Source organism: Tympanuchus pallidicinctus, unplaced genomic scaffold (genome assembly GCF_026119805.1).
Source record: "Tympanuchus pallidicinctus isolate F22 unplaced genomic scaffold, pur_lepc_1.0 scaffold5, whole genome shotgun sequence".
Taxonomy (NCBI): Eukaryota; Metazoa; Chordata; class Aves; order Galliformes; family Phasianidae; genus Tympanuchus; species Tympanuchus pallidicinctus.
In genome coordinates this window covers 62892418-62918669 of record NW_026294769.1, presented here as the reverse complement: position 1 = coordinate 62918669, position 26252 = coordinate 62892418, and the positions used below count along the sequence as shown (strand labels likewise).

Here is a 26252-nt window from a genome sequence, read left to right as displayed (position 1 = left end):
ATGGGCACTTGGCCAGGCAGCAGAGCCGCTGCTGGCGTTCCCACGTCGGCAGGGAAGGGAAACCAGCAGGGTTTCTCCTTCCCCTCCACCTCCCCCTTCCCGACCTTTGTTTCCCAGCCAGCCCCGCTCCTGGAAATCCCTGGGCAACCGGGCAGAAAGGAGCCTGCGGGCTCGGTGGGGAATGGCAGCCCTGGGTGAGCTCCAGGCTCCCTGTGGGGGCTGGCTGTGGGGCCGTGGGGTCTGCAGCTCACCCGCTGGCAGTGATTTCTAAACACGTCCCCTATAAGCCTGACTGCTGAGACATGTTGTCCTGGAAGTGTGTCTCCCCACCAAGCCAGCTGCATAGGGGAGAGGGGGGGGGGGAAAGACAGACAGACAGACAGAGCCCAATTAAACCCTCCCCTGGCCGGCCCCTGACACTCCCTCCTGCATTTTCCAGTCTGTGGTTACAGCACTCAAAGAGTTCCATTAAATCATCAGATTTTACAGGTTCTTAAAAAAAAAAAAAAAAAAAAAAAAAAAAAAAGGGAGAGAGAGAAAAGTTTGGTCATAGTAGGGAATGAGTGATCAAAGCTGAGCCAAAGCTTCCTGTTACACCGGGACTATATATATACCGTGTCTTTAATGTTGGGGGATGTCAGCAGGCTGCTAGGAGGCTGGAGCACTGGCTAGCTCTGCCTGATTTCCCAGCGCGCTGAGGTTTCTTCCACCAACCACAATGAACAAGTTCCTGTGCTGCACGCTTGTGGTAAGTCCCTTCAGAGAGGTAGATAGGGCTTGAGATGGATTGCAGCTTCAGAGATGAGGCAGAAAAGACACAGGGCTTTTCTATTGTATTTTTGTTGGTGGTGTTTTCCTTTGTTTTTGTTTTTCTTTTTCTTTTGCCTTTTCTTCATTTTCCTGGTGAACACTTTTTGTTTCATCACACTGGGCTTTCCTGGTGAGGTTTGGACACGTCTCACGTCAGGAAGGAAGCAGAGATTTTGATCCGTTTCTTAAGGTAGTGGCATGATTTACTTTTTTTGCCTTCTTTCTTATCTTCCTCTCACCTTTTGCAAGGCTTCATTGTGCTGTACTAATATAAAATACTGTACGTCGGAATGAGTTTTAGAAACAGCAGGCTGGGATGTTTGTATTTGATTTTCAGAAGCTCCATCCCTGCCTGTCTGTGTAGTCGTTCCTACAGTGGCACAAGGCAGTGTCTCACATACTGGGCTGGCTTTCTTTCCCTGAAAAACCACTGTGACTCCAGAAAAAAAGTATGTGTGCTTATTTTGGCTAAGAAAATCCAGCTTCGTGTGTAAGAAAATGATGAATTGGGAGCTGTGTCTGTACTTTTACAGAAAAAAAATTATGTTATTAAATCAGGTAAAGCCCCTTATTAAATAAGTTTTTGTTTACTTGGTGATTTACAAAGATACTTCCAGATGCAAATTTAGAGATGTTAGCAGTGCAATAAATCTTTCAAAAGACCATTTAATCTGTTTAGCTGTGTGGAATTTTATATGACGCCAGTTTAATTAAAACCTGCATGCAGCCGGATACTGTGTAGCATCTGCTTGGAGACTATTCACCTTTTGGATAAGAAAACATTTATATAAAAACATTTAAGAAGTACTGTTCATAGTAGGATGTTATGTGTGTCTGCACAATAACTTGTTTCTCGTTTGTTTTGGTGAGTACAGGGACATTAATTTTGTGGTGGAACACTAGAACTGAGTTCCAGTTATTCTGAAAGCTCTTTATAAATGCACCAAGATTTCCAGGATCTGATGAGTAATGCATGTTTATTACTTTCAGTAGGACTTTCTGAAAGAGCTGTTTGAGAAACAAACCAAAATAATTAATGGTGCAAGAGAAGCAAAAATTGTCAGGCTCGTGGTTGGCAAGCTAAAATGCAAGACAACTTTTTCATCTAAGGCGTAACATTGTGCCTTCTTTGTCTATGAGGAAGCACAGAAATCTAATTTGGACATTTCGGCTTCTTATCTGTGGTTGCCATAAAGTGCTCACATTAGCACTGTGCTTCTACTTAAATGTAATGTGCCTATTCATGTTCTTTCTTAAAGTTATAGTTTTGGGTGATGTTCAGCATAATCTTGGGCAGTGGAGTCTCTGTGCTGAAATATATCACAGTGACAGGAGTGCATATCAGAGAGCGTCATCATTCAACTCTTTTTTTCTTTCTATTTAAAGGCAATTTATTTTATGTTATTGTGAAGTTTAAGTGCTGTTGGATGTTCCGTAGCTCTGAGGATAGTTTGAGTACTTCTGTAAGAACACTTGTAGGAGGCACAGCAGCAGTTCAAAGTTGTGTGTGTTTGGCTTAAACGCCTTGGTTGTGGAGTTACCATCTCTGAAAAGGATGGTTTGGACATGATGTACTTTCAGCCTTGGCCTCTTTGTTGAAAGTTTCAGCAAGGAGACCTGCTGTGGTAATGCATGCATGTATGTGCTGTTTGTTGGAACACTAAAACAGCTTACAAACATACAAGCCTTATGAAATAGGCTGAATTGAAAGAAATTCCCCAGAGCTGGATCTTGTTACTTGTCACGTAACTATTTTGACCCTTAAACTTGACCTTTCTCTATTTTGGATCTCCGGGTACATGTGACATGCTTTTTCTGGCCTGCCTGTTGGGTTTGCTGTGTGTAGGCAGCAGTGGCTTTGCAGCCTGAGAGGGTAGGAGTTATCTTTCTGTCTGACTTTCCTTCTTTCTGTCTGTCTGTCTGCCTGCACGTGTGTTGGATAAAAATAAAGCACCAAAGTTACCAGAAGAACTTTAAAAGTTGTTGGAATTTAAATTAGACACACTTCTCTAATCTCATAGAAACTTTAATTTTGCTCCTTTGGTAGTTAACTTTCATACTAGTAGATTCACTAACTGATGGTCTTCCGGGGAAAAACACCTGTTTGCACATAGTATCAGCCACACTGTTTTTCTGGCTAACTGATATTATTAGTTCTGTTCGGTGCAACCTGTAGTCATGTTGGTATCATCTCAAGTTTGTGTTAGCTCCAAGTCTTGATGTCACCCTGATGAATGACGTTCAAAAATAGGATTTATGGTTAAGGTACATCTTTTAGTGAGTAGCTAGTTAGTCTTTCCTACTTTCTCCCAACACAATGGTCAAGTGAAGTGCAACTGTCATAAATGAAGGCACGCAGCTGCTTTTCAGTTGAATGTCATTTTCCTACCATTGGAAATGAAACAATTGTTTAGACCCCAAAATTGCTCTGTGAGTGACAACTGTGTTAGAAAATCTCTACAAGATTTGAATTGCTAACATCATATCCCAGGAGAGAAAGAAATAGTGGTCGATATCCAGTTTTGAATACAGATGGCTCGTCTGTATGTCACTAATTACATTTCTTAAATAAGACAGTGGCCACCAGTCTGCAAAGTATCCTCTATTCAAAAGTAGGTCCTGTAATATGCAAAGTGAATGGATTGCATTGAAATAGCTGGCAAAATGGTGGAGCAGCTTTATAAGCAGATCTGAAACTAGCCAAAATAACTGTTTTAGCTATTGTTGTGTGCCTGGTGCTAAACTGTGCCCTGCTGAAAAAATATTTCCCCTGGTCTGTGCTAAGAGAGCCTGCTAATTATGAGCTAAACAGTTCTGTGTATGTGTCACCCCAAATAATTTACACTTAGTGATTGCATGGTCTCTCACCTGAAACAGAGGGGTGATGAGGATGAAATATGTCCCAGCTGGCCAGGTGGACATGGCTCTTTTTTTCCCTAGATGAAAAAAAAAAAATATTAACATTGGCTATTTGCACTAGATGGCCATGGATCAGACTCAGCACAAAGTGTCTTGTACTGGGTCTGCAGTGGTTACTTCCAAAGTTAATGATCTATAAGCTATTAGTTAGGTGAACCTCTTTAATGCCATTCAGTTCCATATTTCGTCAGTAGGATTTCCCTGGGTTCTGGGCATGGGGCATTCTGCTCTAAGGACAGAGGGCCTCCTGCCCTAGCTTTGTGCCAATACCTTGTGTAAAGTAGGAGAGCTTTTACTTTCAACCCAACGCAAACACTAGGAGCAGTCTGACAAATGCCTTGAGCAGTTATTTATCAAGCAGGAAAATATGTTTCTGAATAGTTGCAGAATGCAAAACAGAAACAGATTTATCTTTCTCAGAAAATTAAACATTCTCCTTTGGTCTACAACCCCAAACCACAGCACCAAACTATATAATAATATTTTCATATGTTGAAAAAACACTTTCTTTTCCTTCACAAAGCAGTGATTTAAGGGGATGATGCTTGAAAGATTATTGCTTTATGGGCTTTGTCTTCCAATTCATTTTAATTCAACAAGAAAAGACAAGCAGCTCTTTGCCTTACATTTAAAGATGAAAGAAAAGGGTGTGTGCTGTTTTCATGCCCTTCTACAATCACATTATTTCTCTTTCAAAAGCATCTTCGAAGGGCGCAAATAAATGGAAAGCACAATCCTTTTATGTGAGGATTGTTCTGTGTATGCTGACTGAAGATAGTATGGAAAAATATGGCTTTAGGCCTAATGTATGGAGTGACAGAATCAAAGAAATGTTGTTTGGCCTTGAATAACTCATTTTGGCTAAAACATTGTAAGAACCAATACATAAACCCAGAGCTATTAGAATATTTTAAAACATGAGTCCAATTTTGATAGCATCCTCTAAGCTAAAGACTCCAATATGGTTATCAGCAAGTCCTGCCTTCAGTTGTCTCAGCATATGCTTGCATGACACTGATTTACACCAGGACTGTGTTTTGGTATTTACAGTTCGTCCCAACTACTTGCATGGAGATGGCCATCCTAAGAGGTGCTCAGGATTTGCCTTACGGAGATGATGGAGGACTGGGTTTTTCAGCCCTTGCAGAACTGGGCTCGTGGTGTCCAGCTGAGATGAACTTCACCCAATAGGCTGATAGCTGTAGTCAATGATACTAGATTTTTTTTCTGTTGTTTTAGCAATAATTTTGTTACTGATTGCACTTCGTATTTGCAGAACAAAATAAATGAACGAACTGGGGATTGTTTTCTTAAACTGAACCTTGCGCTTTGCTAGCATAGGAAAATCCTTTGCAATTCAGGACTTTCTGAATCAGTCTAACAGTTAATTTGTTGAGATGAACAAGGTACTGAGTGTTGGGATAGAAAGGAAATGCTTATGTTTTAAAATTGAAAGACTGCCTCTGTCAATTGCATCCATCTCTCAGCTCTTCCAGGAAACTGAGCAGCTTTCAGAAATGCATCAAGACCTATACTTAAACTACTTGGGTTTCTTGCACCTGCTTCTCAGTAAAAGGCTGTTCCTGGACTTTCTCTGACAAGAGAATCCCCTTTTCATTTGCCAACATTATTCTTTAACTGAGAAAATCCTTCTCTTGCCCTGTGTTCCCTGTCTGTACTGAATCTATAGGTACTGTTTTAACTTGCCAAGCTATTGAACAGTTAACATCTTAATGGCAATGCTCTCCATTTCCTTCTCATCTCTCCTGACATTTCTTCTTATTTGCATTAACTTCTTCTAAACAAGAATGAACAGAATTTTGTGCAATGTACTGAATGACAAATCCATAATTCTAGCCAAGGGCATTTTTGATAGACTCCAGCTTCAGTTTCTTAAGAGTTTAAAAGGTAAACTGTGGCCAGACTTCCAGTTTCTCACTTCTTTTAAGCTAGAACATGCCTTTTTCTCCAACTAGTGCAAGCAGGTCAGTGACAACATGATTTTAGGAGAAATCTTGCTTTCATTGCAGCTCTCAGGAAGATTGACAGTTCAGGATTAGTAAGTTCTGATCGACACGTTTACAGCACTGCTGTTTCTTTACAGCAGAGATTCAGGAGTTTAATACTTAGTGTGTCTTTATGTATGGGCATCTAGTTCAATCAGAGGCTTTACATGACATAGGATTGGCTTTCAACTTGGTCTTAGCGTGGCTTAGGAGGAGAAATGGCAGGAATGACATAAATACATTTCATTAGCATTTTAATTTGGTCCAGAAAGTCTTTGAATGGCCTCTCCTGATCATCCTTATTTGCTGTAGTTTAGTTTGCACAGCAGAGCAGACTTAGAGTGCACAAGGTGGATTTACAAAAATAACCTGGATTGATGAAAGCAAATCCAGAGAGATGGACTCTGGAGACACACCAGATGCGCTGTAACTGCATGGTAGCAGCCTAAAGTTAGTCCCAAACAACCCCCACTGAATCATGCTTCATGTGGATGTCAGGTGTTCAGCACCATCTGTTCTGCACCACAAATCTGCTATAACAGGTGACCTAGCTCGTTATCCAAGCACAACTGGGGGGATGTTCTTTAGCATGTCTTACGCTAGGAGACTGGACAACTTAGTGAACTTCCCCTCTGACTTATTCCATGGGCTGAGGGACAGGAAGCTTTTCATTCTGTTTGTGCCATGTCACTGCAGTAAAACTGTAAAAAATACTTGATTACCTTCCACCGCCTTCCCTGCCTTTTTTGCAAAACTTCTGAAAAATAGCTTGCCTTTATTTTGATGCTTGGCTTAGGTTCAAGGATAACTTCTGATTTTCAGGTTATATATTGAAACCCATAATAGTCACTTGTGTTAGCTGCTCTCTGTCTGAATAGAAGACAGTCTTCTGTTATCTAAGCATTTTCAAGGGATCTATAGCAGTTCTATGAAGAAGGATGATAGTGGAGTCTTGAAATGCACTTAGCAACATACTAATGGCTGTGCTGGGTCTGAGAAAAAAATGATCCAAGAAAAATCCCTAAAATGCCCCATATGCTGTCTGTAGCAAGGGTTGATACACAGAGGAGATGCAAGAGAAAGGTGGAAATAGAGTGATATTTTTCCAAAACACTCTTTCAGACTCATGCAATTTGTGGTTTGGGATTTCTTGATTAAGAGGTGATGTTTGTGTTTAATTGCCCCTTATTTGAATGTTCCTCCTTTACTTTGTCCTGCTGAATTTTGCACCCAGCTGCTTACTTGTCTTGTGGCAATGAATTACGGCAGGTTGCTATACTGATAGGATTGCAAACGTCAAACAATAGTAGCAGTGTCTAATACAGCTCTGTGTTGAAAATGATGTATGAGATGTTTTGGTAAAATACTGAGATACTAATTGCATTTATAGCTTCGGTTTGACTGGGAGATCTTTAGCCATAATTATTTATGAAATGAAGGAGTTTCTGCATACATGAGGTTCAGCCTGCGATTGACAGATTATTGCAGCTGTATAATTTGTGTTTCTGGAAAGACAAGTCTGATGTGCTTTTCTATTAAAAATGCAAGCAAAAAAAATGAAATGCAAAGACTGATAGTCTTGGTGACACCGATATATTAATCCTATTAACATGTTTATTTGTTACACTCATTTAGATTAATAGTATTTTGCTTGGCAGCTATTTGTACTTCCAGAGTTAAAGCTTAGCACAGTCTCATGCATACTGTTCAGGTATGTTTTTGTTCCTCTCAGTCTGGACCTTTAAAGTGAAATAATTTTTTAATCGAATGATGCTATAATGAAAATTTGAATCAGTTTCTCTCTGCAGCTGTGTTGAATTGACTTGTTTCTCATGGCAGTAGGCTCTTCAGGAAGGGAGTACCTCCATTTTCCCCCACAAAACACCATGCTCTTATGTCTGGATTAATGAAATTGAATTCTTTTAACCCAGGAAACTTGCCTTCACAAGAGGCAAGTGAAAGGCAGCTAATCCTTTCACTTGCCTCTTGTCTGTGATTTCCAGTGTAAATTGCCAAGTAAGAAAAACACACATTGTTGTCGTTCCTACTTCTGCCTGTTACAGAGGCAGTTGATCAGCCTTGAAATGGTTCATCTAACCATTCAGTGCCTGAAAACGTGTAAGCAAAAATAGAAAAGGCATGACCAGCTTGTCTGGTTGCTGTCCCTGATCATTTTCACAGTGTCAGATCTTCATCTGAGTTAGGTACTGCCTTGGGTTTCCGTGCATGTCTGCACAAAACATGGGTTTATTCTTGTCTTTGTAGTCTTTGTGCTTCATATTGCAGATAGTTGTGTTCTGCAAATGGAGTGCCTTGGACTCTGTGGGATGCTGTAGTATCTACTACAGAATAAAAGCCATTGAAGAAAAACTGACTTCGCATCAACAGTTGATGTGTTTATCAAGACTTCCTTATTACTAGTGTAATAGACGTAGATTTACCAAGGGTGGGTGCATTTTTCATAGATGGAAAGCCATTCACATTCAAAAAATGTGCTGCACCCTCTTGTTAAACAGACTGCATGGAACAGATCTAGTCATTTAAGAAAAATGAGCTATAGATTATCAGTAAACTTCAGTGAGCAATAAGGAATTTCTTACAATGAAAGAGGCCGTTCATCGAAAGTGCCAAAAGAAAAGTGGATTCTACAAGAGTAAAGAAAAAAAACCAACAAACAGAAGAGAGAAGTTACTGGGCTTAGTCAAGAGCGGCCAGAAGCAGTGGGGAAAATCCATACTGTGTACATGTCATTCTTTAGCCTGTCTCAGTACGGCTGTGTAACAATGGATTCAAAGACAGCATGAGAATGCAGTTAAGAATATTTTGAATTCCTCATTTAGGCACCTAATGTTACTTAGTGCAAATTCAGTGACTCTTGTTAGTGCAAATCATTGTCCTTTCCAGCCTTAATAAGAATGCTGCAGTTCTGTGGCATAAATGAGGCCCTTAGTCGAAACCCCTTTAGAAAATTTAGAATCTGAATGACTAGGAAGAGTTAATTCCACATACACTTTGAGGATTGTACATCGGAAAAGAGGAAAATACGTTCTTGAAATGGAATTTGTGACTCTGTTAACTCACTAGGCCAGAAATAGCAGTAAAGACCATCAGGGCTGGATCTTTAATTTGAACAGATATATAGAAAAGTTTCTTCATTCAGAGTCAGTTTGCTGCGCGATTCTAAAATGTGCGAGTTTCGAAGGGAGGCAAGAAGTATGTCAGGGTTCTCAGTGTGAAGGGCAAGCTCCTGGCAAACCCTTTGGGGCTGTGCTGAGGGAAATAAATGAGAGAACTTTAGGCTGGTGGGATCACGTAACCAAAATTTTAGTGACAAGACCAAAATGACGTGATATCAAGGCTGTCTCTACAGAAGGGCAGGGCCACCTCAGACCATGAGGTCCTGAATTGTGCCAGCAAAACAGACTTGGAGGAAGCAGAAGGGCTTTTGGCCAGAGCTGGACTGGGTCCTTGAGTGGTGCTGAGCATTTCCTGCCTGTGCTTTTAGATAGGAAGTGGAAGCATTAGCCAGACCTGTTCCAGTTTTGAGAATAAATCCTTATCACACCTTTAATCAAAGCATTCTCTGCCTCTGTCTGAAGCTACCTCATACTACTGACAGGAACTGCCCTGTGGTGCCCCCCAGAGCTGCCACATTTCAATTCAAGATTAAATGGAAGGCAATGAATGTTACTTATGTTGTTCTAGCTGGGTACAGTCTTTTAAAGGTATCTGTGCTACTGGTATGTGTCAGATTTGCTCAGATACTTGCTACTTCTTTTGTGTTTGAAGTGATTGATACTCAAGAACACCAGAGTGCATAATCCCTGACTTGCTATGCATGGAATGTGATGCCAATGGAGCTGACAGGCCAGGTCTGCAGGTGCCAAGAGGCAAAAGGTCATTGCCCAGTGATATTAAAAGGGTGGGAGAAGAACGGCTCAGTAAGATACTAAAGTTTTCTCATTCTAAAACAGATGTGGGAGAGACCAGAAGCCGGTCTAACACGAACATGTTTTTGAAGAGAGCGACATGGTTAGGCTCACCAAAATGTAGGTTTGTATGTGACTGTGGTGCTCATTGAACTGAAGCAAGCACTGTTTTCTTTTCCTGTGGCTAGCTCTTGGACATCTCGGTCAAGTGGAGCATCCAGGACATCTCTCCCCCCAAGTATCTCCATTACGACCCGGGGACATCTCGTCAAGTGATGTGCAACCAGTGCCCTCCCGGGAGCTACGTAAAGCAGCACTGTACAGCTGCCAGCCCCACGGTGTGTGCCCCATGCCCAGATCAGTACTACGCTGAAGACTGGAACAGCAACGACGAGTGCCAGTACTGCAGTGCTGTTTGCAAAGAGCTGCAGTACGTCAAGCAGGAGTGCACGAGCACGCAGGACCGCGTCTGCGAGTGCATTGAAGGCCGGTACTTGGAGCTGGAGTTTTGCTTGAAGCACACGGAGTGCCCTCCTGGGTTTGGTGTTGCACAGCCAGGTATGTGCCATTTGTCAGGAAGCACAGAGTTAATCGCTGCTCTGCAGTAGTTGGAGCTCATGGTGCTTACAGGATTAGGAAACAGGCTTGACCAGATGAAGTTACAGGACAGTAAATTACAAAGGCAATTGAACCCTCTCCTAGACTGCTGCATTTGAACTGTAGCCAAAGGAATGTTTCTCAGTGGAATACCCCCTCCTCTATCCTAATGGCAGAAACTTAATGGCAGCAGCAAATGTAGCAAATTGCACTCTAATGAGAAACATGATGGATTGCCTCTTTTAAAGGAACATTATCTGTAATGTAGTATTTGTGTGTGATAAATAATAAGGTTTTTCATTGTGAAATCTGCTGTTTCAAGCAACTGTGTATCTTAACAAACACCGGGACCACTAAGTGTTTGACACAAACTGTATAATTAAAACAATATTAATATAGCTCTAGAAGCACAGCAATATGTGGTAATAATTAATTACCAGCATCCTAAATGGAACTCTTAGGGAAACTGTTACAATTATCATACAAACTACTTTTTTTTTTTGTCAAGCAGAATGACACTGCATGGTATGTCTGGTGGGGATAGAGGGTGAAGCAATGCGTTCCAGTGGAGTGTATTCTTCATTTGAGACAGCATGAATTGTTAAACCAGTAATAAGCTCTTCTCTCTAAACAAAATGCATTATTTATCATTTGGCAATTTAGCTCCAATATTTAATACAGCCTGAAAGAGTTATATACTGTCATTGTATTGGAGACTGGTAACAGCCCAGAGGAAGGGAATATGGAAAAAAATCAAAGCACCTCCAATAAAAACCTGTAGGCAGCCAGTCTCCAGAACTACAGAATGACTGCCCCAGGTGATACATATACAAAGTGAGAAACAAAAGGGCTGGCTGTAAATTTAGAGACATGCTGAATAATAGCTCAGGAGTCCTCTCTCTGGTTATGAACATTACATTGGAGAACTAGTCTGATGTAAGGAGCAGTGTTACTGATCACCATTCCCTGAGCTCTCTACCCTCATCCTACATCTGCTCTTGCCACCGTTAGGCATTTCTATGGAGTTCCACTGGCAGTGACCATGGTTCCATATTATAAACTGTCATTAACCTAGGTCCTCACATCTTGTGGCTTGGGTTAATGAAGTTGCACCATACCTTGACAGCAAGTCAAAAGGGGACACAAAATTCTCAGAAAGCCCACCCAGAAGACAAAGATATAACCCTACAAACACAGTGAAACCATAGTGGACAGATAAGAATCCCTAAGTTTGTAGCAAGACAAACTTTAGAAGATAAATTGTTGAACCATGTATTTATTGGAAAGTCAGTTTCCAAAAGCCCATCAGAATGAACAAGCTAAACCTCAGCAAGACCTCAGATAAGGAATGAAAAGACTATAAGAATTATGTCCTCCTGTGCCAATAGTCAGGTTTTGCAGTGAGGCATTGGCTAGGAATTTAGTAAGCATGGACCACATTTTCTTCCCACTTTCTGCTACATTATACCGTTGAACTTTGTACTGATTTAAATTCAGAGGGAAGAAAACCTGAATATAGAAGAATACACTCCCACTGCCACACAGGGTGATAGTGTGGTTCACAGCCTAGGTCAAAGCATAAAGAATTAGAAATGAAATCCGACTGTTGCCCTGCTGATGGCAGCTACATTGGGAAGACACTTTACTTTGGTAGTCCCCATTTCTGCATTTGCATTAAGGCTTTGTTCCTTGCTGCTGCAGTCAACCCTGTGTGTGGCAGAGCTTTCCAAAGCAATCCACTGGGAATCAGGACTTCTGCCAGGCTGTTATCTCCCAGCTGTGCTGCTGCTTCCTGCAGGAGAGGGGGATTCCAGTTACCCTGGAGGGAGCGGCAGAAGGGCAGCTGTGATGCGGCCCTGAACAAGAGAAGCCAGATAAGCAGTGAAGAAGCTGCAAAGGTGGGGGGACTACTTTGTGCTCAGCAATGGATTGCCTGTTTATTTCCCTCTTGTGCTGCAACGGTTACCGGGGAACTTCTGAAAGGACCAGCTTACCGTGTGCAGGGACTCTCCTCGCTTCCTCTTCCTTGCTGATGAAACAGAGTGTCTGTAAAAGGAAAAACTGATATAAGTTCAGACTTCTCAGAAAAAGTAATTGCTGCTTGCTCAGGTGCGGGTGTTGGCTTGAGTTTTGTATCATCTGGAGTCTCCAGCAGTGTGTGTTGGGGAAGTGAGCGCCAGGGCTGCTGTGCATGCAGCCTTACCCAGAGCCTTTGCTGCTGGCTGCAGAAGTTGCAGGGTTTGGGCTTGACAGTATCCAGGGCCTCTGTTTTCCAGGTGCACAGCAGGTAAACTTTTCCCCTTTGTTTTCACCTCGGGTCTAATGGAAGAAGAGCTAGATCATAGAATCAGACAATCCTTAGAGTTGGAAGGGACCTTTAAAGGCCATCTAGTCCAGCTCCCCTACAATGAACAGGGTTATGCACAGCTAGATCAGATAGCCTGGGGTCTGGTCTGGCCTCACCTTGAAATTCTTCTGGGACAGGGCATGAATCACATCTCTGGGCAACCTGCTCCTGTGCCTCACCACTCTCACTGCTAAGGACTCTTTCCTTATATCTAATCTAAATGTACCCTCTTTAAGCTTGAAGCCATTTCCCTTTGTTCTATCACAGCAGACCCTGCTGAAGAGCCTGTTTCTTTTCTGTAGATCTCCTTTAGAGACTGGAAGGCCGCTCTCAGATCACCTCAGAACCTACTCTTCTTCAGGCCGAACAGCCCCAGCTCTCTCAGCTGTCCTTTGTAGGAGAGGTGTTCCATCTCTTGGACCATTTTTGTGGCTCTCCTCTGAATGCGTTCCAACAGATCTGTATCAGATCAGATTATATATTTCATGGCTAGTTGAAAACTCCTGACTCTTTTATCTGAGGAAATATCCCAAATAAATAAAATTTACTTCGAAACTAGAGCTGTAATAAGCATCCACATGTAAATACTACCAAGATACACTAGATGGAGGCACTTTCATATTCAAATAAGATTGTTAATTATTATTTGCAAATAATATTAAGCATGTGCTTAAGTCTGTGTTCAGTAATGCAATATTGTATAGTAGAGCTTAGGCACTTGCTTAAGTGATGTCTGCATAACTGTGAATTAAGAGTGAATATAAAGCAATTAAAGATATTCCAAAGCTGACCCAGTTTCAGCCCCCTCCCTTGAGCAGGACTGCCACCCACCAGCTCAGGCTGCCCAGGGCTCCATCTGACCTCACCTTGAACACCTCCAGGTATGGGTCACCCACAGCTTCTCTAAGCAGCCTGTGCCACTGCCTCACTGCACTCTGAGTAACAAATTTTTTCCTGTCATCTAATCTGAATTTCCCCTCTTTTTACTTTAAAACTCTTCCCTGTTGTGCTATCACTATCAACCCAAATGAAAACTTCATTTACCTCCTGTTTATAAGCTCCTGTAGGTATTGGAAGACCACAATAAGATTTCTCCAAAGCCTTCTCCAAGCTCTCTCACGCCCAACTCTCTCAGCCTTTCTTTGCAGGAAAGGTGTTCCAGCCAAGTGATCATCTTCTTGGCTCTCCTCTGGACCCACTCCAACAGTTCCACATCCTTCCCATGCTAGGGCCCCAGGTCTAGGTAAAATACTCCAAGTGGGGCGGCATGAGGGCAGAGCAGAGACAATCACCTCTTTCTCCCTCCTGCCACCACTCTTTGGAGGTAACCCAGGGTACTGTCAGCCTTCCAGGCTACAAGCTCACACTGCTGGCTCATGTTCAGTTTTTCGTGTACCAGGGCTTTGCACTCAGTCTGTACTCATATCCCTGACTCGAAAGTGCAGCATCTTGCACTTGGCCTTGTTGAACCTCAGCAGGTCTGCTTTTTGAGCTTGTTCAAGCCCCTTTAGACGGCATCCTTTCCTTCAGTCATATCAACCGCACCACTCAGCATGGTGTTATCAGCAAATTTGCTGAGGGCATAACAATGTCTTCTAAAGCACCGTGTAAATGTATCTGTATGTGTATTAAATGTTTTTCGTATATTGGATGGCACTTGGAGTATTTTACTCAAGCCAGGAAAAAATTCAAAATGTTGGTGGAATTATGATTTCCTGTGTAATTTTATACTTCAGAAGTGGAAATACTTATCAGAGGGTCTTTAGTTGATATGTAGTTGAGTTATTTTTGTATTATTACTAGAGCTGAAGTAATCCATTTGCGTAAGGTTCTCTGCAGATATTTCAGAGTACAGTTTAGCAGAGAGTCTTGTGCCGTTTAATTATTTTACACAGTGTTAGTGTGGATGAAAGATGAAGGTCAGGCATCAGATAATATCTGAATAGATTCAAGTTATTGGTTTCTTAAAGATCCTTACAGGAGTTGATAATAAGTGCATCTAAGAGTTCTGTTTATTCCATTAGTCTAGCAGGAGCATCATTCTCTGAAAAAATTATTTGTTTTTAAAACGTGAAGTGTTTTTTTTCCCCCATAATGAGTCCTTCACAGATTAGAAATAAGAAAACGGAGCGATCACAATTTTATAAAGAATGTATATTTTCTTTTTTTTTTTTTTTAACCACTTGAGTTCACATGTAATTGAGTGCATTTTTTTCTTGTTTCCACAGGTACTCCTGAGAGTGACACTGTTTGTAAAAGATGTCCAGAGGGATTTTTCTCCAATGAAACATCATCCAAAGCAGTCTGTCAAAAGCACACAAACTGTAGTGCTCTGGGTTTCAAAACAGCATTAAAAGGAAATGCAGTTCGTGACAACATCTGTCAGGAAAACACAGATACGTCACCTCAGAAATGTGGAATAGGTGTGTATCCTATTAAACAAAATCTGAAAACATACCTTTGACTGCCACTAACATGAAAATATCAGCATTTATGATGAAAATAGCCAGTTGCCTGATATGGCAGTGGCTGGAGTAGAGTCTTGATTGTTTCAGGCCAGACTAAATGGAACTCAAGCACAGAGAGCAACAACACTAAGGATAGCTTCCTAATTTTAGTGATTTTAACTGTTTTTCCTTATTACTCTTGCTGCATGCTGTGTAGTCCAAAGACAAGCAGGGCAACAGAGATGACATTGATGACATATTATTTTGCTATGAGCAGCCTGCTCTAGCTGTAGTTGTCCCTGTTCATTGCAGTAGAATTTGGCTAGATGACCTTCAGGGGTCCCTTCCAACTCGAATGATTCTATTATTCTATTTTTCTCTTCCTTTTTGTTTCAGATGTAACCCTGTGTGAAGAGGCTATGTTTAGGTTTGCTGTTCCTACTCATCTCACACCCAACTGGCTGAACACTCTTGCGGACAATTTGCCTGGGACAAAGATCAGCACAGAAAATATTGAACAGATTAAACAAAGGCACAGTTCACAAGAGCAGACCTTCCAGGTTTTGAAATTATGGAAGCAGCAAAACAAGGAACAGGATACGGTCAAAAAGATTATTCAAGGTACCTGATGTTGTTAGCACTTACATTGAGGGAAACCTAATTGGCATTTTAAAAATTGCTTGGGATCGAATTCCTTCTGGTGATGTGTTATGCTCTGAGGAGGCCCCTCAGGGCTTGGCAGAAATTTATTGATGCAGTAAGCACAGTGAAGCTGAGGGAAGGCAACTTTCCTGATCGGCTCAGAGAACTGACTTCTTCACAGGCACATAGGCCCTTGGGAGTACATGTGGTGTCACAGTCCATATTCTCTTTTGAGGCTGTACAGCATCCGAAGAATTCTGATTAGACAGGGGGAAAGCATTTCCCACTGTTAGATCCGAGCAGTGGTTAGAGGGAGCAGGATGTGTGCAGCTGAGAGTGCAGTTTGTTTTTATTATGAAATGGAGATTGACAGCTTGAACCAGGACATCTATACAGAGAGTGGGAGCACATGGGAATACAGAATACACAGACATGCTTTCTCTTCTTTTTCCCTTCCGGGACCTATTTGTCATACCAACTGACTGCTTTGTTTGTGCTGAATCTGCCAAGACAGGTGTCGAAGCTGAAGCAGTGCTGCAATGTTAACATGGGGGCTGTATGAAAGCCAGTCTAACACTTGTGTAAGCCACCATCAACAACCACCCATTTGAATGACCTTTTGTCTACTGGGAAGAGATTTGAAAAATGTTACAGAAATGTTTTGGTTTTTGTTTTTTGCCTCTCCTTTTAAATATTTATGGCTATGTCAGATTGTGAGGTGTCTAGAACACTTCAGAACTTAAAATGACTACTTTAACAAAGCTTGCCTAAATATTTCTGTGGAAGAATAAATTTTCATTCACTGGAACCAAATATTAGAAGTCCTATCATGTACACAGAACATTGTGCAAGATAAATGAAACAGGCTTATTGAAATAAATACATGCTAGTAACCTTGTATGTAATTTGGGGCTGTTTGCATCTGCAAAGTTAATTACATTCTTTAGTTCTTTTCAAAATTGGAGCTTAAAAAAGCCAGTATTGCTGTGAGAACTACTTGAAATAAAAAAAACAAAAAACAAACAAAAAAAAAAAACCCACAAACTGAGAAGAAATATTTACCTTGATATTTTGGAAGCTTTTTTGCAGGTCATTTTAAAGTTATCATGCACTGTAGAATCATAGAAAGTCTTGGGTTGGAAGGGAGATCAAGGATCGTGAGTCTCCAACCCCCCTGCAGTAGGCAGGGCTGCCAACCTCCACATTGAAGACTAGACCAGGCTGCCCAGGGCCCCATCCAAATTGTACTTATGTCTCTTTTCTTTTTGCTTTCTACAGATATTGATCTTTGTGAAAATAGTGTCTTAAAGCATCTCGGCCAACCAAATCTCACCTTTGAACATCTCAACACACTGATGGCCAGTTTGCCAGGCAAAAAAGTGGGAAAAGAAGATATCGAGCGCACAATGAAACTGTGTCAACATGCAGAGCAAGTTCTGAAACTTCTCAATCTGTGGAGAATAAAGAATGGAGACCAGGACACCATTAAAGGTTTAATGTATGGACTGAAGCACTTGAAAACATACCACTTTCCAAAAAGGATCATCCAAAGTCTGAAGAAAGTCATTAAGTTTCTTCACCGATTTCCAGTGTACAGATTATACCAGAAACTCTTTTTAGAAATGGTAGGAAATCAGCTTAAATCAGTGAAAGTAAGATGTGTCTAATTCAAGTTATTTTTTATTCTCCACTGACAATTTTTGCCTAATTACTGGCAGCAGTAATTAAACTGGAACGTTGTTTCCCTACATTATCTCTTTCTATTTATAAAAATGCCAGACTGGAATAGCTCTAAGTCTTTTGCAGTGTTCTTGGAGGTTTTTTATTGTGTTGTTTGTTCGCTCAGTTGGTTTTGTTTTTTTTTTTTGTTTTGTTTTGGTTTTTTTCTTAATCAATTTTTGTAAAAGCTATTAGCCCTGTTGGTAACACTAAGAGCCTGATTCTGCATTTTTGCACATTCAGAGTTGAAAAGCCCCACTATAGTCCCTAAAGGAGAAAAGAATGCTGGACCAGGCTTTAATGCAGTATTTGCTATTTATATTCTTTGAGATATAAACATTTTTGTTGTACATATTTATTAAGTTAAATGGAAATTGTATGAGACTGAATTTGGGGGAGAGAAATGAAAAGCACACTGTATATTTTCTAGTTAAACAGAAAGGATCCCATATATTTTTCTGGCAAAATTTTGTAGCATGCTCTAAAAAAATGTTTATTTCTTTACATTTGGTATTTAAAAAAGTATTATTACTTAGTTTTATTTGTATAACTTGTGTTATCTTTGGGTAGGGATGTTTTAATTTATCCAATGATTTTATCTCAAATGTGGTGAAAATATAAGTGACCTGAATATTTAAATATTCTGTGAGGAAGTGAATGTATCGTATTTAAGAAGCTGGATTTTTACATAGAGTTTCATAATCTTATTTTATAAAACAATTAAATTTTTCAGATTGCTTTTTGACTCGTGTTTTACTCCTGACTGAAGTAGGAACTACTAACAAAGACATTCCCTGCGGATTTCAATGCTTATCTTGGGCTTGGCTCTCCACTGCTCTCTGCCTGGTCTAGTAGTTCATATGCGAGCCAAGTAAATATTGACCAGCACTGGATTTTCATGGTTACTGTACAAATGTAAAAGAATGTACAAAGTAATAGAGTGTCCAAGTTCAGAGAGCCTGGGTGGGTGCGATGCAGCCGGTTACAAGTCTATAGAGATGTAGACATACGTGGCCAGCATCGCTCTTGGCCTGGTGTCGTTCTTGGAGAGCTCACAACCTTTGCCCTGACCACAGCTTGTAATTTCATGGAGGAAAGATGATGCACTGACCCTGCGGAGCTTGGAAAGCCTCACATATTGCCACTGTGTTTAAAGGAAGGGAGCAAAGAGAGGTCACATATAAAAAAAATTCACTTTTGCCCTCAGCTACAGAATGAGGCACCTGCAGAGAGATGGGCAACTAAAAATGGGAGCAGAGAGAATATGAATGCTGTTATTAAATCTCAAATAGTTTTAAGGATTTCATTCACAGTGCAAGCCAAAGGCTTTGGTGGTTGCAGGGAGAGACTGCTCTGTTTCTTTCTTCAATCTACACAAACGGAGCTGAGATATTCAACATATTCCTTTCTCTTGTGTAAAGGAAGGAAAAGCCATTAACCTTGCGTGACAAATATTCCAGTACAGCAGATGATAGGATTTTAAGCAAAGAATGAGGAAGAGAGTCCTGGTAGTCCTGATAGGTTCTCATCAAAAGGGCTCTCTTACTGAGAGTGCAAATGAGATATATTGCCTTAAAATACTTGGCTTTCATTTTTCTCTGAATTTTCACATCACTTTTGGGATCCAAGCGCAAGTATTCAGTAATAAACTCCTCTTTATATTTCACATGCTATATATTAGCATCTCATTTACCAGTGTAGCTGAAAAATGATGTTAAACACACAGAAAAAATCCTACATTTGCCTTGGTTCATTCAAAACCAGTTACACGCTTTTACAACGGGACCTGTTAGACAATTATGTAAGCATATAACTAAATAGGTTGAAAGATGATAACGATGGAGTCTCGAATTAGAAAACAGAGCTTAGATTTTTCCAGGATTCTGCCAGGTGTGGAAGTTTGGGATGTAGGTATTAAAAATAGAACCCTTGTCCTGCTGCCAGCACCATTAGGGTGCTGCAGCACAATGGAGAGGGATGCTACACACCTCTTACAAACATTTCCATCTTGATCCTTTCTATGTTAGATCTATCTAATACAAGAATTTACCAATTGGTAGTATGCTTACAGTCTCAAGAAGCAACGTGGTAAAAATATCTTTGGAATTAATTTATCAGACTAAAAGGCCAGTGGAAGACACAGTTGCTTCTTGCTCAACACTTGATATGTTTTTACTTTTTTAATGAATGCACGTACACTACCATATTGCAACTCATTATGTATAACTCACTGTAAATAACACAGTGAATGTTTGTGGACCTTTGTGAATAACAGTACTGCAGAAGATGCTCGGAGCCACTGAGTATAAGTCATGCTGTGGCTGCCTCGTGCAATACTTGCTCTCTTACTGAGAGTGCAAATGAGATATATTGCCTTAAAATACTTGGCTTTCATTTTTCTCTGAATTTTCACATCACTTTTGGGATCCAAGTGCAAGTATTCAGTAATAAACTCCTCTTTATATTTCACATGCTATATATTAGCATCAGTACAGCATAGCCTGTATTAGTTTTCCTTTGAAACTTCAGTGTTAAACTGTTACCTGTGCTTTTTAAAATAAGATTTTTTATTTTTTTTGCCTAGACATAAAGGTACATTCTTGATGAATTATGCTTTTTAAAGCTGATTCAGCTAAGCAGGTGTCCACACCAAGGTAGGCACTTCTTAGCCAGCTATGCCTCATTTATCAATTCAGCTTTGCTCAGCTGGAAGGAATCAAACACTTCACATGATGAGCAGCCGATGCTTTAACTGTACTCCTTTCCCCAAAGAGCCTCCAGCCCAAAATAGCCAAGACAAACAAAAGCAAGACCCAAGATAATGAGGGAGAGATGAGGCAAACAGAAGTGGGAGGGTTGCTTGGAAAAAAATGTGGGTTTGGGGGGTGGTTTGTTTTCAAGGAAGGTTGCAGGAGGAAAGAGGAGGTGTGAGGAGGGAGACTTGAGGGATGGGGGCATGTGGCAGCAGCCAGAACTCAGACTTGGGGTGTCTGGAGGAGGGATGCTGTGCTCCACGTGCTCCGACCAGGGTAGCTGTGCCTGTTCCCTTCTCAGCCTTACTTTGGGCCAGGCTCAGGTGAAGGGAGATATTTGGTCAGGCTTCAGAAAGTGGGGATGTTAGAAAGCAATACTGCAGGCTTAGAACAGAACCTCGCAATCCCAAAGTCTTCTATAACCCATTTTTTTTAATCTATTTCTTTAATCATCTGATATTTTATGCTGTGCACATCACTGAGCACAGTAAATTCCTGGTCCCCAACTGTGACTTGTGAATGCTGTCATTGAAAAATTGCCAATCAGTAACATTGTCTGCTATAGCCTGAACATTTTAAATAGTGCTTGATATTTGATAACTCTTAAAAAGTTGAAATGGATAATTAAGGCTCCAAAGATTGGTCAGGAGTGTGCATGCATCTCTAACCAAACTCTGCATACACACACACTCACACACATGCTCACATGCACTTGCACTCACTCACACCATGAATACAACTTGTACCAGGGTTCTAACAGGCTGCAGTGATGAATTCAGCCCGACCAGCACCCTTCATCACCCTCAGACAGCCATCTGCACATCCTGGTCCAATGTCAATGTTGCAGTCTCCAAGGCTGAAGCATCTGATTTGCATGTATATCGTCTTCAAAGTCCCTAAATTTTGAGCCTTGAATTAATTCCAAATGGTGCCTCAGAAGTAAGCAAACTTTTATAGAAAAAAAGAAATTTCTGCAGACTACCAGAAATTATTCAGTTTTGGGCATAGGTCAAATATGAGAAATACCCACCCTTCCCTCATATAATGTGATGAGAGAAGGGAAGGAAAAAAAGAAAAGGAAAAAAAGAAAAGAAACAATAAGAAAAGAAAGAGTTTTACATTTTTCTTCCTTCTACCTACGTGGTAGAACCAGTACTGGCTGTACTTAGGGATAGAAATGTCTATAAAGCAAAGGATGTAGTCCCTGTGGAAGTGACTGTTCCCCGAGCAGTCAAAGGTCTACGCTATCTAGGGGCAAAGGCTGCTGGAGTGGGCTCAGAACTGCAGTGAACTGAATAATTCTAGTTTTATATTAGAATTGAGAAAAAGTAAAGCAGGTGAATGCAACTTGAACATAGTTTATTCCACCCATCATCATCAAATACAATCCCTTGTATTTATGGCAAGTTTGCGTAGGATTCCTCTGTTTGTCTTTTCACGTTTAAAAAAAGTTCTTTCATACTACCACATTATTTTTTTAAAATCACCATGACCTTTAGTACCTAGGAAGTTGTTTAAAAGGAACCACATGATGAAAGATTGTGGCTTTGGCAATATTTCATATATGAAGAGAGCTGGGTGGGGTTCAATAACCATGAACACAGAAAGTTCTGGAGAATACTTTGCTCTTTTTTCCCCCCTCAATCTAAGAAGGAAAGCCTTCATCCACCTCTAAATAACTACATAAACATTCTGGCAACTAAGACATACGTCATTCTGATAGTGCAGAACTTTCTCAGCACACAAAGCAAGATTTCTTTCTATTGATAGTATTGATGGATTGGTATTTGTATCATGTCTCAGCTTTGTCTATGACACCTAGGATGAGTGAAATGGTGAATCCTAGCAGATGAGTAGTCCCACTGCAATGGAAACTCACTGTCAGTAAGAGATGGATCAGATCCTCGCCTTGAGGAGAGTCAGAGAGATCAAAGATTAAGGTGCCTCAATACCACGGGGCTTGCAGGAGCTTGGCCAGAGCAAGGGAAGACGAACATAGATCCACATTTTCGGGAAGGGCGTCCACACTCAGGAGATGCGTCAATGCTTCAAGAAGGGTGTGTTTTTTGGATGGCAACAAAATAAGCTGAGAGTGGCTGGCAGCAGGTGAAGCCAGCGGGAAACCAGGCTATTCCGGTCTCTGGGAGGTAGAGAAGAGCAGCTTGGTTTTACACCGCGTGGGCTGGGAGACATCGTAAGGATTCAAGGAATGGGTAGTTACTGCTGGTCAGAGGTGTTTTGAAAGTCTAACAAGACTGACTTGCTGAAAACTTATGCAAACTGGGGGAAGACCTGCTTGAGAGCAGTCCTGCAGAGAAGGACCGGGGGGTCCTGGTGGATGAGAAGCTGGACATGAGCCAGCAGTGTGAGCTTGCAGCCCGGAAGGCCAACTGTGTTCTGGGCTGCATTAAAAAAGGGGTGGCCAGCAGGGAGAGGGAGGTGATTGTCCCCCTCTACTTGGCTCTTGTGAGGCCCCATCTGCAGTACTGTGACCAGACCTGGGGCCCCCAGTGCAGGAAGGACATGGAGCTCTTGGAGCAGGTCCAGAGGAGGGCACTGAGGTGATCTGAAGGCTGGAGTGCCTCTCCTATGAGGAAAGGTTGAGGGAGCTGGGCTTGTTTAGCTTGGAGAAGAGAAGGCTGCAGGGAGACTTCATTGTGGCCTTCCAGTACATGAAGGGAGCGTATAAAACGGAAGGGGAATGGCTGTTCACAAGGGTGGGTAGTGATAGGACAAGGGGGAATGGTTTTAAACTGAGACAGGGGAGGTTTAGGTTAGATATTAGGAGGAAGTTTTTCACAGAGGGGTGGTGAGGCACTGGAACAGGTTGCCCAAGGAGGCTGTGGATGCCCCATCCCTGGAGGCATTCAAGGCCAGGCTGGATGTGGCTCTGGGCAGCCTGGTCTGGTGGTTGGTGACCCTGCACACAGCAGGGGAGTTGAAACTAGATGATGACTGTGGTCCTTTTCAACTTAGACCATTCTGTGATTCTATGAAAACACAAGAAGTTAGAGAAATGATGCAGGAAAATTCCTCTGTGCCTCCAAATGAGTGCCTCTCTTGAAATAATCACAAAAAAAGCGTGCTGAAGAAACAGGTATACCTGTTTCTTGAGATTGCTTTGACAACTAAGAACCAAGAGGTTGTAGCAATATTAGGGTGATTTTCTGCTGACACAGCCTGCTCACAAGCAAATGGTAGCAATAAGAAGATCAATGGCAAGCTGTAAAAGTGGGGACCCTGTACCCTGCAAGGACTCTGATGATTTATACTCAACACAAGGATGTCCAGCCCCACAGAAAAGGCTTCAGATCTGCAGGATGAAATTGCCTTTGTGAACATGGACTCATAGCCTAGCTCTACCTCCTGATACAATGCACACAAAAAAACGAGCCTTTTGGGTGCAGGTGGTTGCTCCACTTCCTTGCCACACCTGGTGCTGCTGATTCTCTCCTGCCCATGAGCAGATCCAGACAGGAGGAGGCTGCCAGGATTAATTCGCTACTTCTCAGTCTTGAGAGGCTGCTGGGAAGAGGCCTGACTCAGCCTGGGGCAGAGGATGCCCCCATATCCTGCCTGCACCTGGGACAGGGTCCAAGCTTTCCCTCCTGACTAAACCCACCATTCTGCCATCAGCGTGGTGGCTCAGCTTCCAAAAAAAAGAATGGGAGGGTCATGGTGGATGATTCTGGCAGTGAGGATGTGGCTTTAAGTCTTGAGGACAGAGGAGAGCTGGTGGGTACCATGCAGGGCATAGAATCATTAAGGTTGGAAAAAAACATGAGGATCACGTAGTTTGACCATCAGTCAATGCCTGTGACCACTCTAGACCATGTAACTGTGTTTAACTCTTACCCTTTTCTTGAAAAGCTCTACACAGCCTGTTCCAATAGCTGGCTACTCTTTCTGAGAAGTTGTTCCTCATATTCAACCTGAACCTCCCCTGGTGCAACCTGCGGCCATCAGCTCTCATCCTGTGCCTGTTACCTGGAAGAAGAGATGACCCCCACCTCACCCCAGCCTCCACTCAGGGAGTTGTAGAGAGAAGATCTCCTCTGAGCCTCCTCTTTTCCAGGCTGAACAATCCCAGTTCCCTCAGCTGCTCCCCATAAAATTGTGCTCTTCACAGCTTCGATACCTTTCTTTGGATGCACAAGGACATAAGGTGGAATGTAGTCTCTAAAATGCCATGTGCCTCCAGAGCAACATCACTGGTCCCCCATGTGCTCCCAAAAGTAGTGGGTCTTGTTCCCTCATTCCCAGTTTGAGTCCACATAGATCTGGAGTGACTCCACAGAATTCTATGGGTATGAGGGCAATGAGAAAAGATAAGTATGTAAAGCAGAAAGTGAGCCTGGGCAGCCAGCAGTTGTTTAGGGACTGGAAAGATGTCTGTGACCCAAGGAGCTCTGGATTCATTTATCAGCCAGAAGAAACAGTCACTTCTGTAGCTAATTTTGTAACCCACCTATGACAGTAAGCCTGAAGCTAGCCCACATATTCCATTTTTATTAATGATACCCTAACGTGCAGCATATCCTGACCAGGGGAACCTGGGAAGTTTTAATCAACACACAGAGGAGCTCTTATATCGCTAATTTCAGAGCCTGGAGCATGAGACTGAACACTGTATTTTACCCAGCTGCAAGAATCCATAAGGATTATAAAGCCCAGACGTTTGCCCTTTTCTTTCAAAGACAAAAAAAAAAAAAAAAAAAAAAAGAATATTTCTTCTTATTTTAACTGTGATAACCTCATATTAATTCCAGAAGTTCCTTCAAAGCAGCAAACCTCTCCCTGTGTGATATTGAATGCTGGCACAATGTGCCCGGTGCCTGCAGCACGGTATAGGCCTGCAATGGGGCTGGGCTTCACCTGCAGTTCTGCCTGAGGATCTATCAGCCCCTTGTTCAGCACTGCAAATGTGAATTCAAAATCAGCTGCCATTTGTTTGGGGTTCTGTTCTGGTTGAGCAACTGGACCTACTGAACACATTTTACCCATGCAAGGCTGCACAGCGGCTTGTGACAGAGGGCAGTGCCCTGCTATGCTCTGTATTTACAAGGTGCTTTGGAAACTGCACTTCTTCCCACAAACATCTTCCCCCTCCCCCTGATACCACAGTGGGAGGGTGGTTACAATCCTGAAGGGTGTAGGACAAACTCAGACACTCACAGAATGCTGAATAGAAAGAATCTGGCAACAAAGATGCCTGGGTTATATGAAGGGTAATGACTAGGAAAACCCTTCAAGTGGGAAAATACAGTCCTGAGAAGAATCATCATCACTCCCACAGTGCAGGTATTATAAGGTCTATAATATGCTCCAGTGAAATTGGAGCAACAATAAATCCAACACACACACTAAGCATCCATCCTGTTAGCTGCTCGGCCCTGCTTAAGGTTAAAACACCTATGAGCAAATACTTAATCAGCAGCTTCCTGAGTTTCCTATCATGCCTCAGGGATTCCATCCCATAGAATGTTTAATGGTAGAAATCAATGTGCGCTTCCAGAGTTGGCTAATTAAGCAGCAAATTAGAAGAATTATAATAAGATAATTCCTACCATTCCTCTGTAGTCAACTGTGTTCCTCTTTTGCAAGAGAACACTAGACTTAAAATTCAGCGCTGGAGATTTTTAACCTCGCTCCAGAGATGTCTCTGTTCAGCAGGTAGTATTCAGAAATGCATTGAGGGAGATGGAGTCATTTCCCCCCATCCTGAGCACTTTAGAACTGTCTTGGTAAGGTGTCCCTTGGGGAGACACTGGGCCCTTGGCTCACCTACAAAGTTCTAGGTGGTGCGTTTTTTTCATCTTCTGAATGTAAGGTGTTTTCCAAAAGAAACCCCAAATCACCGAGACATAACAAGCTGGCAGTGTTTCCCTGAAAAATCCCAATTACTGAGCCTTGTGGGAAAGGATGCTGACTCACAGGTCCTGGTGGCTCGGAGCACAGCCCTGCTATCACTGTCGGGAGCTCACCTCAGGAAGGAGGAAGAAAGCTGTAGAAGTAGGAAAGCAAGAGGGAGGAAAGGAGAACTTTGTGTTTTCTTGTGATTAAAGGCTGTAAGGAGGGTGAGT

At 41.9% G+C, this 26252-nt stretch overlaps 1 protein-coding gene across 2 annotated transcripts; it reads left to right on the top strand.

Annotated features, from left to right (window-relative positions):
• Nucleotides 1–434: 434 nt before the first annotated feature.
• TNFRSF11B (TNF receptor superfamily member 11b) lies at nt 435–18161 on the top strand. 2 transcript variants are annotated; one of them, XM_052703638.1, is made up of 5 exons: nt 435–748; nt 9853–10222; nt 14837–15031; nt 15452–15676; nt 16976–18161. In XM_052703638.1, exons 1-5 carry the CDS (start codon nt 719–721, stop codon nt 17362–17364), a joined length of 1209 nt encoding a protein of 402 aa, XP_052559598.1. In that variant the 5' UTR covers nt 435–718; the 3' UTR covers nt 17365–18161. The 2 variants fall into 2 exon arrangements, with proteins under 2 accessions (XP_052559598.1, XP_052559599.1); XM_052703639.1 differs by lacking the exon at nt 435–748 and adding an exon at nt 767–1000.
• The last annotated feature ends 8091 nt before the right edge of the window (nt 18162–26252 follow it).